The sequence below is a fragment of the Apium graveolens genome, chromosome 3 (genome assembly GCF_009905375.1).
Source record: "Apium graveolens cultivar Ventura chromosome 3, ASM990537v1, whole genome shotgun sequence".
NCBI lineage: Eukaryota > Viridiplantae > Streptophyta > Magnoliopsida > Apiales > Apiaceae > Apium > Apium graveolens.
In genome coordinates this window covers 70065804-70078550 of record NC_133649.1, presented here as the reverse complement: position 1 = coordinate 70078550, position 12747 = coordinate 70065804, and the positions used below count along the sequence as shown (strand labels likewise).

Below are 12747 nucleotides of genomic sequence, written 5' to 3'. Positions count from 1 at the left end.
AGGGTGGATATATGGGTTCAGATCTATGACCTTCCAAATGGGTTCATTTCTGAGAAGATTCTTCAGAGTATAGGGCAGTATATTGGTGTTTTTGTTAAAACAGACCCTGCAAGCACAAACGGAATTTGGAAAACATACGTTCGTATCAGAGTGTCTATAGATGTTGGCACGCCACTAAAAAGGAGAATGAAAATCAAGCGTACAGGAGGTGACTGGAGTTGGGTAAATTTTAAGTATGAGAGGCTAAGCACATTTTGTTTTGTATGTGGATTGCTTGGGCATTCTGAGAGGGACTGTGGCATTGTATACGCAAATCCTGATAAAGAGATTGATAGAGCTTACGGGACCTGGCTGAGGGCTCCAAATAAGAATGTGAGGAACCAAAATATTGGTGCTAAATGGCTACGAAGTGGAAATGAGGATGACAATGCCTGTGGAACATCGGAGAACAAAGCAAACTCGGCACATACGAATCACGACGGCGATGGTAGGGGGGTAGCGAAGTTCGTGGAAGTTGATGGGATTGTACGCGAGATATCAGGAGAGAATGGGGGGATTTTGGTTACTACGCGAGATAATAGGAAAGATATGATAGATGCTGCAAATCAGGAGGAGGAAAATAAGGGAGCAAAGGAGGTTGGCAATATTACGACTATTTTTGAATCCAAACGAAGGCGGGTAGAAAATGTACAAAATAAGGAAGGGGATATACAAGATGTATGCAGTGAACAGATTTTGATTGATGGGCCAAAAAATGGACAAATGGTGGGACCTGTTGTACAGGCCCACCTAGAGCAATGAGTTTAATAGCTTGGAACTGTCGTGGGCTGGGCTCCCCACGTACAGTTCGTTTCCTGCGGGAAATAACACAACAAATAAAGCCCAGCTTTATTTTCCTTTCTGAAACTTTAGCTAAGAAAAGTAGAGTAATTGAGGTTTGTAAAACAATAAATTATGCTGGATGTTGGGTTGTGGAATCACAGGGACGGAGTGGGGGTTTGGCGTTGATATGGAAGAATGAAGGAAGCTGTACATTGAGGGAGAGCAACACTCACTTTATTGACTTTGAAGTGGAAAATGAGCAAGTTGGTCGTTGGAGATACACTGGGTTCTATGGGTGTCCTGAATGGGGGAGAAAAAGGGAGTCGTGAAACGTACTTCGAACCCTAGCTGAGAAGTCAAATCTCCCATGGTGTGTTATTGGAGACTTCAATAATTTGATGTATGCTAATGAGAAACGTGGAGGGCCAGAGTACCCGAGAAGTATGTTAACAGGTTTTGTGGAAACGTTAATGGAGTGTAACTTGATGGACTTGGGCTTTACTGGAGAAAGGTACACATGGGAAAAGTCTAGAGGGACAAGTCACTGGGTTCAAAAACGGTTAGATCGGGGTGTTGCAACTCAGGCATGGAGTGATTTGTTTCCAGATGCTGAAATAAAAGTGTTGGAAGTGGCTCCGTCGGATCATTTACCGTTGAACTTGCAATTGAATAGACAAGTATACATGCCAAAAGCTAAACGTTTTCGATTTGAAAACGTTTGGATTAAGGAAAAGGACTGTTTGCAGTTGATAAAGAATAGTTGGGCTAGTACAGAGGGTGAAACAATAATGAGTCGAATTCAGTTGTGCTGTATTAAATTGGAGGAGTGGGGTGGAGGAGTGAAACAGGAGTTTAGAGATAAGCTGGCGAATTGCAAGAAGAGATTACGGCAACTGAGAACCAGAAGAGACATGCAGGGGGCTATTATGTATAAAACAGCGAGATGGGAGTATTTGAATCTCTTGGAAAAACAGGAAATTTACTGGAAGCAGCGTGCAAAACAGTTCTGGCTGCGTGAGGGTGATGAAAACACCCGTTTTTTCCATAAATATGCAGCTACTCGGAAAAGAGCTAATACAATTCAGCGAATTCAGAATAGTGAGGGGGAATGGAAAGAAACAACAGGTGAAATCCAGGATGTGATCACGGAATATTTCTCGGGTTTATTCCAGAGCGAAGGTAATGATGGGGACCTGTCCCAAGGGGAAAAGGTGAAGGAAGTAACAGATGAGGAAAACGAGGGACTAATTGCTGAAGTAACAGAGGAGGAGGTTAAGAGTGCTGTATCATCGATGCATCCGGATAAATCTCCTGGGCCTGATGGCCTAAATCCGGCATTTTTTCAAGTATTCTGGAATGTCGTGGGGAATGATGTCGTTGAGTTTTGTAAGTGTTTTCTGCAAACAGGATACATTCCTATTGATGTAAATAAGACGCTGGTGTGTTTGATCCCGAAAGTTAAGGTGCCTACTAAAATGCAAGAACTACGTCCTATTTCTCTATATAATGTCTTGGTCCGAATCTTGTCTAAGGTACTATCAAACAGACTGAAAACATGCTTGGGAAGGATAATTTCTGACAAACAAAGTGCATTCATTGAGGGGCGTTTGTTGACGGATAATGCATTGGTTGCGTTCGAAGTTAATCACTACATGAAACGCAAAACTCAAGGGAAGCATGGAATAGCAGGCCTCAAGATTGACATATCGAAAGCGTATGATCGATTGGAATGGCATTTTATTGAGAGCATGATGAGAAAATTCGGGTTTAATGCAGTTTGGATTGATCGAATAATGTCTTATATTCGTTCAGTTTCATATAGCCTTTTACATAATGGGAGTGAATTTGGAGCTGTTACACCTAGGAGGGGAATAAGGCAGGGCGACCCGATTTCGCCATATATTTACATTATGTGCGCAGAAGGGTTGAGCGCGATTATCCGGCAAAATGAGGAGGTAGGTCTCCTGCATGGATGTTCTATTGCTAGGGGAGCACCTACGATCTCTCACTTGCTTTTCGCGGACGACTGTTACTTTTTCTTTCGAGCAAATGCTCAGGAAGCCACTGTTATGAAGCGCATCTTGAGTAGATATGAGGAGCTCTCAGGACAGGTGGTGAACTATAATAAATCAACGGTTATTTTCTCACCAAATACAAGTGAGTCTGATAGAAGTGATGTTTGTACACAATTACAAGTTAGTGAAGTCAGTGATCCTGGAACGTACCTTGGGATGCCTATGAGAATTGGTCGAGATAAAACTGCAAAGTTCAAATTTCTGGTGGACAGGGTTGAGCAGAAGCTCCAGACGTGGACAAATCGAACAATTTCTAAGGCGGGTAAAATCACATTACTGAAAACTGCAGCGCAGGTTATTCCTAATTTTTGGATGGGGCTGTTGCTGATTCCGGGAGAAATATGTGATGCAATAGAAAAGAAGATGAATGCTTACTGGTGGTCAAATGGTAGGTCAGGTGGTGGCATAAAATGGATGGCGTGGGATAAGTTGTGTGAGGCAAAAGAAGGAGGGGATTTGGGTTTTAAAAAGCTGAAGGAGTTTAATGTGGCGATGCTGGCCAAGCAAGGGTGGAGGCTGCTAAATAATACAAATCCTTTGGTTACAGAATTAATGCGAGCTAAGTATTACCCGCAAGGAGATTTCTTGAGTGCTAAAGTTGGGCAAAATCCGAGTTTTGTGTGGAGGAGTATTATGGAAGCACAGAGCGTGATTAAACAAGGGTGTCGTCGGAGGATTGGAGACGGTAAAAGTACTCGAGTGTGGGAAATTCCATGGTTGCCATGCTTGACAAATGGGTACATGACGACTGATATGCCTGCTGAGCTGAAAGATATTAAAGTTAGTGGTTTGATGGAGGATAGTCAGAAGGCGTGGGATGAGGATGTAATTAATGATATATGTAATACTAGAGATAGTGATCTTATTCGCAAAATTCCTATACCAAGTTTCGCTAAGAGTGACTCATGGTTTTGGATACTTGAGGACAAAGGAGACTTCACTGTGCGTAGCTGCTACAGACGAATTAGGGGAGAGAAGGAATATAATGAGAAAGGATTTTGGAAGAAGCTATGGGCGCTGAGGTTACCAGGAAAGGTTACAAATTTTCTCTGGCGTGCGTGTTGCAATACTCTTCCTACAGCGGAGGCATTGCACAGTAAACGTGTTCCTGTTGATATGATATGTACTTGGTGCCAAAATCATGTTGAAAGTGCTATTCATGTATTGTTTGAGTGTGAATTTGCACAGGAGATATGGATGACTACGGGGCTAAATAATATGACTGCAGTGTTACCACAAGATACTGTCAAGACGATTTTGCAGAGAGTCTTTGATACGTATAATAAAGATAAATGTGCTCAAGTGGGGATCTTATGTTGGGGTTTGTGGTATCGTCGTAATCAGTGGGTCTGGGAAAGAGTAACACAGTCAGCTTTTGGTATGAAATCCATGGTGTTTAACACGTTGGCTGAATGGAAGAAGGCGAGAGAGGAGGGGGAGACAAGCCGAGCACAACAGCAACTGGGTGACAGGGTATGGAGTAAACCGCCAGTGGGATGGACTAAAATAAATGTCGATGCTGCATGTAAACATGGTGCAGGATTTATTGGGGTGGGATGTGTGGCTCGAGATACAACAGGTGCGTTTATACGAGCACGAAGCAATGTCATACGAGGCGATATGAGTCCACAAATGGCTGAAGCTGTAAGTCTGCAGGAGGCTTTGTTATGGGCAAAAGCATGGGGAGGCAATAGGTGTGTTTTCGAGTCTGACTCCAAGCTGCTGGTTGAGGCAGTGAATGGCAGCATGGGAAAATCTTATTTTCACACAATTGTTAGTGAATGTCGTGAAATAATTAAACACTTTGAGGAGGTGTTAGTAGTTTTCGTGCATAGATCTGCGAATATGATTGCTCATACGCTAGCAAGGGCAACGTATTCTACGTCAGGTCTGCAGGAGTGGGTGCATACCCCTCTGGAGTATATTACCTGTAATATCTTTTCTGAGCAGTTTTAATATATGCAAGTGCTTATTTTCAAAAAAAAAAAAAAAAAACTTTGAGTATAAGAAAATGATCACTATAGTATAAATGTACAAACTAACGTTGATCAGCAGCCACTACAGTTTATATATAGTTCCACCCGCACAGTGGGATGATCACTGTGCCAACCTGCGCATTAACTGTTTTCAACATTAATGGTTAGCCACTGAACAGTTTTATTTTGAAAACAAATTGTTGTTTAAGAAGTTCTATGTGTTAGCAGAGATTAGTATAACTGCTGCATGCATGGCTGATCAGCATTCAGCATTTAAATTTGCTTACTTTGCATGGTGGAGGTGTCAGGATTATGGTAAGGATAAGGGCCAACTACTTAAAACTTAAAACCAGTATTAATTATGACATTACATAAATAGATAAGTGATTATGAACCTATACAAGATAAGGTTAATTAGGTAAAGATTATTAATAAGGAAAGAACGTTTAACGAAAGGCCCATCAAGGATTAACTGATTAAGGTCATATTAATTACTCAGTATTGAGGGCACTAACTAGGCAGGCAAAAGTGTCATCCTGATGAAAAAAGGCAGAAAATGAATACTGAGATACTTGAAAGTTTGTATATGCCGAAAGAAAATGAAAACAATATGTGCTACAGATATAGCTGGTGATCATATGGAGGACTAGTTGGACATCATTAAATCATTTTAATTACCAGCTGCGATTGATGCTTAACTTGACTTCAATTGATTTTAAGTGGGAATCTTCTTTTGTTTGTTTTCAGTTTTATATATGTTTAGGTCTATGATCAGCAAAGACTCTGGGACGAATGAAACAAGCCACTGCTGGTGGAGGTCGTATTTGCCAGATGAGTGGCTTTTGGAAGTTTTGTTACTGCAATTTTGTTATTTGGCCCCTTTGACTTATTTGGACGACTGCAACTTATGTGATTTTCCGGCATTTTTGTGATGTCTAGGACTAGCACTATAATATGCTTGGGGTTGCAAACGCGGATTGAAATATAGTTTGATTTATAAATGAAAAATTAAATTTGCTATCTATCATACTTAAATGTTATATGTAATCTCATATGTCAATCCCATAGAATATATGAGACAGAAAGATATTTAAGTATCAATATCTATTTTACTACGATCGTCACGTTTTAATTTTTTTTTAATAATGATATATTTCAATTTTCTTATGATATATTGTAGCCTCTGTCTTGCAATTACTTATAATCATGGTCACTCTACAACTGTCCTAGACAGAAAGAGCTAATTTATACTCACTCCATCTCATATTATGTTTCATATTTCCTTTTATAAAAGTCAAATTTATCAATTTTTGACTAATGATTAAACATTACTCGTATATTATTTCAAAAAACTAAAAATTATAGATTAAAGTAGATTAAATCTACTTTCCGGTGATGTAAGTTTTTTATTTTGTTAAATTTTAAATTATTAATAAATTTCGGTCAAACTTAAGTCAATTTGACCGGCACAAATTTAAAGAATACACATAATATGAAATGGAGGGAGTATAATATATAAGAAATAATGTATATTTACACTCGGAAATTAATGGAAATGAAATATATCCTAGTAATGTTTAGCTTGAAAAGATTCACATATATATCTTATAAGATTCAATATTTAGACTAAGATTCAGAATATTAACTATCAAGGATAAAGGCGGTTTGCTTTAGGTTTAATTGTTTACTGCTATACTAAATTAATAAAAGGCAAAACTAGTTTAAAAAATTTATTAGAAAGGCACTTATCACTAGACCCGGCAAAATAGGTCTATATGGATCTACATCCGAAGAACCAACCAAGAAATCGAGATCCGATCCGATATTCGAATTATGTAATTCGATATTTGTCCGAAAACCGAATTAATTAATCAATTCGAAAATTTAACCAAAAATGATCCGAGATATTATATTCAATTTTAAATTGTAACTGAACAAAACCGAATCATATATCATCTGAACCGAATATAATCCTAAATAAGCAAAATTCATACTCAAAATTATTTTATGTTTATGATAATATAAATTATTTAATCATAATATTTTGTAAAAGTATATTATAATATAATAAAAGTATAATATTTATATAAAAGATATTTTTATAAGTCTCACAAATTGAAAAAATGAATAAGTTATGATTCGGAAATATTCAAACCAAATTTAATCTGAACCGAATTTTGTCCGATTTTCATCGCAATTACACGTGAACCGAATCACATTTAATCCAATATGTATGGTCTTTAGTTATATAATAATTCAAAAGTAGAGTCAATTCAATATTAATCCGATTTGAAAACGATCCAGTTATTCAATTTGACAGATCTACTTATCACTAGTTAATTCTTAATTAACTTATCAGAATCCTCAAATATTTCGTGACTAATGTAATCGTAGCTAGTTGTGATCTTCAACCTCTTAATCAATTAGTAAGTGAGGATTTAAAATTTAAAATTTTATAATTAGTGGTGGTACGTTTTCGACTCACGTTGTATATTTATATATTCTCAGCACTGTTTGGATCACTAACTAGTAGTAGCAACTCCTAAGTAGTAGTACTAATACTACAAAATTTTATTATACTACTTTAGTGACTTAATTAGATTGACCAACTATGTAATGACAGGAGAGCAAAAGCAAGCATTAGATGCAAATACACAATTGTTTTAGCCGCAGATGCGGAATTACTTCAAAAGGGAAGGACCTAGGATATGTTACAATATTAGTGAATGTAATAAGTTCCCTAAAGTTTGATAATGAAAGGAGACTTTCTTGTAACCAAGAAAAATAGTGTATAGACTGTGGTAATAGTATGCTTGAAATTTAGGTTATGAAGGAGACACACACATGGATTAGCTATATACAGTAATACAATATGTTATTAGATGAATCGTGTAATTGGTCGTCTTGTTCGGTAAGAGTAAATGTGTTTCTTTTATCTGCAGGGAATACATAATTATTCGGTGTATGCTTGCTTCTTCCTTCATTATGACAAGTGCACAATAATCCATAATCGACTTATAATTTACCGTTAATCAAACATCCATATAAGTGCTAACTTCTACTCTAGCTTGTATGAAAATGACAAACTATCAAAAAAAATTAAAACATCCGTTGATGTATGGTTCGTATTAATCTCTACTCTCTCCAAATGTATTCGCCCAAATCATCCAAATGTGATTCACATTCGGAAACATGTATCATTGCCGACCGTATATTTTGTACATTGAAAATCAAAGATTTTTCTTTTTTTATTTAGTGATGCGTAAATGTACCTTATGCCATGCAATGTTACCTATGAAAGAAACAAAGTATATGGAAAAACAAAATGCAGGTTAAGTCCAACTTTTTTTATAGAGACTACAGTTGTAGTTTTCTTCTAAACATGCATTCGTTAACTAGCTAACATAATCAACTTCAAATATGTGATTAATGTAATTTAAATTAACTTAAAAAAAATATGAAGTTTCTATTTTTAGTGTAGACAAATTCTAGATAAATTGAAACTTGAAAATATTAGTGTAGACAAATTGGAAAAGAAATGCAACACCGCTTTATTAATTTCAGCAAATTATATCTCACACGTACAACAGTTGAACAAAGGGGTATGCAAATTAGATCAAGATACAAACTGAAACGAATGCACACCATTAAGAAAGTTCAGCTACGTACAACTTCACATCTTAAATAATACTACATAGAAATGCAATAAGAGTAAGCATTATGATTTCATACACAATTCTCAAGCATAGATTCTGCCATTTCATTTTCTAAAATCTGAGAAATTCGAGGGATGAACTTTGTTTTTACTATCAGATTTACTATTCTTGTCAACACTTGTGCCTTCCACTCCATCCTTTGCAACTCTCTCTTTCTGCAGTTTCTCTTGAAGACGCTTTTGTTGAACGTGAAGAAGAGCATAACTAGCACCGGTTGATGACATTGTCGAATTAAATGAGATTTTAAGGTTGTAGTGTATTAAGTGTGTTGTGTGTGTGTGTTGATATCCGTTTGCTGTGAAGTTGGAGAAGCCAGTGAAGGGTACTTATAGGACAAAGTTTCGCCCTTTTAAATAAGAATTAAGCTGCATTCTAATTTTCTAAGTAGGTATACAACACATAAGTGGCTTTTAGCTTAAAAATTGATATACAGGTTAATCTCGTGGCTTCACATTGTGCCACATCAGTCAATATATGGAGCTTGTATAGTTGGACATAACTTGAATACAACATGTACATATACATACATATAGACATTAGCACTTCAAAAAATTGGTTAGCTAATAGTGGGGGTGCGGTTTAAAGTAATTAGTGGTTGCTTCTTTGTTCTTGTTTTTAAATTGGTTTCTTCCCCAAACTTTGAGAAGTGGTTTCTACTATCATTGATCCACAGCCACTGCAGTTTAAGTAATAGTGTATCGCTTCAGTTTGGACAGTGGGATGACCGTGTTGGCCTACCCATTAACTGCTTGCTTTCTACATTTATTGCTATAGAGCCATTAACATTGTATTTTCTAAACAAGTTAGTTCCAATTGGAATAGATTAGTTTAGAGTTAACTAGCGCTGCTGCAGGCACGGTGGAGCACAAGCTTTTACGATAAATGACAAGGGAAGTAGAACCAACAATCTTACGAGTGTTAGAACTCTCAGGTTGTAATATTTTTGCCTTATTTCAAAGCATGTGGAACATTTGGAACAGAAACTTAAGTTCAGATACTTATTGCACTAATCAGTCATCATATTTTGGAACCTGTGGCGGAACTTGTGCATCCCAAATTAGTTTCAATTGGCTTTATTTTTTTTTAACATAGATTCAATATAGGCCTCTGATCATTTGATTTGTGATCGGTCATTGAACTAGGTTATGGTGTATGGTAATGGAGCTGTTTCTTAAGTGCTTAGACTCGGACCAAGCCATTCGGTTGAATCCAGTTGCAGTAGGCAGGAGATACAAAAATTGGTGGCATTATATTTTTTTTAGCAACAAACTCCCGAATGTAGGTACACAAAGTCAGCCATTGTTATCACACAGTGACTACATAGTCTACAATTCAGGCCTTGAAGGATATTCAAGAATCTAATAGGCATTAGGCTGAGATTGCATTATTATCGTTTGTCTTATGTTGAGACCATGTGAACACACTCCGAGGATACTCCATTTGTAGCGAACAAAGCACGATCATTTTCAGTTAGTAGCAAACAAGTTGTATATTGTCATTGGCCTAGGAATATGCAAGAATAGTTTCAGGTTCATCACTTACTGTTTTACATAAGATTGAAGCTACATAGTTTAAATGCTTGACAACTTAGAACCAAGGAGATTTGTGAACGGTGATAGTGCAAGTATACCGAACCAGAACATCCCATTTAAAAGTATAATTTGAAATTTCCCTGTTTTTTTTTCGTACTCCTATCTTCTATTACTTAATTTATATTAGTGTGTGAAAACGAGTGAAGAGATACTTAACCATACATGATGCGTAGATTCCACTTGAACGGTAATTTGTGAAAAGTTTGTAGTTAATTTGTGCTTGTGCATAGATGCACATTACTTGCTGTGAAATACTAAACTCTTTGGTTTTCCTTGTAAGTTATTTATTGTGAGTTACTTATAAGATAGGCCAAATGGATCTCGGATAAGGTAATATAGTTATTCATGCAATACGTTAAAAAGATAATGAAGTTCTTCATTTGATAAGTTCCCATATTGTACAACAATTGGACCATAAAATGCGAATGTGTATGACAAGAGGTTTTTAAAAGTTTAGATTAACAGAGCCATAAACCACATTAGCCCCCAAATAGGAAGTCGTACTCTCATTTTGATTGTTTCTCTTGAGCTGCGCCAGAACTCCGAGAACGCAGAAGTGCTAGTGTAAATCTCCCTATCACAGAATTTACTTTGGCCTTTTGCATTTTCTGCATTTTCTCTTCAACACGTTTTTGCTGCATGTAAATCAATGCATAGCTTGCGCCATTACTGGATGACATGATTGTTATTATAAATACTGTAAGAGTTAGATTCAGATATACGCTACATAATTGTAGTGAAGAGAGACTATCGAAATTTGATTGTTTGTGGTGTATTGTTGGAATGAATTTGAAGACCCAGCATATAGAAATTTATAGACAAGATTTTTTTGCACAAGTGTTAGAAAACTGTGTGTTGGTTTTCTAGTGGCTGACGATTCACTCATATTTTTATTCATTTAACTAAATGCGCTAATTAATAACTAAAATAAAACAATAATTTTTTTAACAATTGGTTAAGGAACATAAAAAAACTATTTATCTAATACTTAAGGTTGCAAGCTCTCCTTGAGGCTTTATCAAATACATGACACAGAAAAATTATATAACTGCAGCATATAGTTGGTGAAATGGAGGAAAGCATAGCTGGACATCCATGAAGTTTTTAGCTTCTCTTGTTCAAATTGACTTTATTTTCTGAGTGGGAATCTTCTTTTAGTTGTTTGTTAATTTAAAATTTACTTTGGTCAATGCAGACGTTGGTATGAACCAAATTAACCACTATTTGTGGTGACAGTGTTTGCACGGTGATGTTTGGCCCAGATTTCTGCGGAGATTTCTGCGGATGCAAGAATATTTCGGTTGTCCATAAACTCCCAATTTGAACATTTTTTTAGGGCCCTTCAATTTGACATGAGAATGAAGAGAATGCGAGGGTTTATTCCCCGACTCACCTCCGATATGAGAATCAGTGTATATAATAGGTTTGAGAATAAAAGAAAGTAGTAGAATTTGAGTGTGTAGAGAAAGTTGTCAATTTTTTACCTTCCTGGGATATTTATATTCAAATCTTGGCATTTAATGCTCGTTCATTATTTGGACAATACGGACGAACATTTGGAGAGAAAGGGGGAGCGTTTCATTTTGGCTAGGCTTCCCAACAGTCGGTCTGTCTGTATTGGGCTCATGTTTATTGGGTCTTCATTCGGACGGGCTTTTACCTATTGGGCCTTCGGTTATTTGGGCATGTGGTGAGCCTATAGCTAACATGTCCCTATTCTTCGCCTGGCCCATCGGCCAAACGAAGGACAAGATGCTTCGGCCCATTTTTGGGTGAGAACCCTAGGGCATCCCTCAATCACGCGGCCGCGTCATGGGGAAGTGGGGACACGTCGATGTTGACAGCTATCCTACTATCAAGATCCATGATCTCATCGTGACCCTTGAATCCCAACCGTCTCCATCTCGACTGTGGATTTTCAGAACGCTCAGGGACGGTTTTTTGGCACCCAAACATTTTTGAGCACCTATATAAGTACTTGACAGCCTTTTTACTTTCATTTATTATACACGCGCCAGCAAAACTACTTCCAATTCCTCTGTTTTTCGGCAACACACCAAGACGGGCAGCGTTAATTCTAAATTTCCTGATCATTCTAACTCCCTTGCTGAGCATCTTGAAATCAGTAAGTTTTCTTTCTTTTAACTGGTAACTTTTGTAGGCTCTCCAATTTTTTCGTTTATGAACTGGTAGAATGGGTTTGAGGGAGTTCGTTTTTGTGCTTGTTGTGTATGAATAGGAAGGAATATGAGTGTTGTTTTGTGTTTTTCTTGGGTTTTTCTCCGTGTGGGATTTTTCTTTGTTATTCTTTATATTTTTGGAGGGCCTTCTGGGTTTAAATATGGCATGCGAGGTGTTCTTGGGCAAGAAATTCCTTCGAAAACTCTTGCCTTAGAACATTCTTTGGGAGCCGACCTTTGGCCTTTTTCCTCCTTGTTTAAGAGTCATCTGCTCGGTCAAGTGACATGTACTCGGCTCTTTCCTTTCTTTTCTTATTTTTCTTTTGCAACTCGTCCGAGTATATGGACTAATGTCGCTTTATTTTTGAATTCAGGGACATGGACTG

The 12747-nt window shown here is 37.2% G+C and overlaps 1 protein-coding gene across 1 annotated transcript; it reads left to right on the top strand.

The window, feature by feature from the left end:
• Nucleotides 1–1220: 1220 nt before the first annotated feature.
• LOC141714311 (uncharacterized) lies at nt 1221–4853 on the top strand. The gene has a single exon (XM_074517835.1). The coding sequence runs from the start codon at nt 1221–1223 to the stop codon at nt 4851–4853; it is 3633 nt and encodes a 1210-aa protein (XP_074373936.1).
• Nucleotides 4854–12747: the final 7894 nt, after the last annotated feature.

What these genes read in the sequence shown, in the direction of transcription:
- LOC141714311 (XM_074517835.1), top strand. Translation starts at nt 1,221, where the DNA reads ATGTATGCTAATGAGAAACGTGGAGGGCCAGAGTACCCGAGAAGTATG.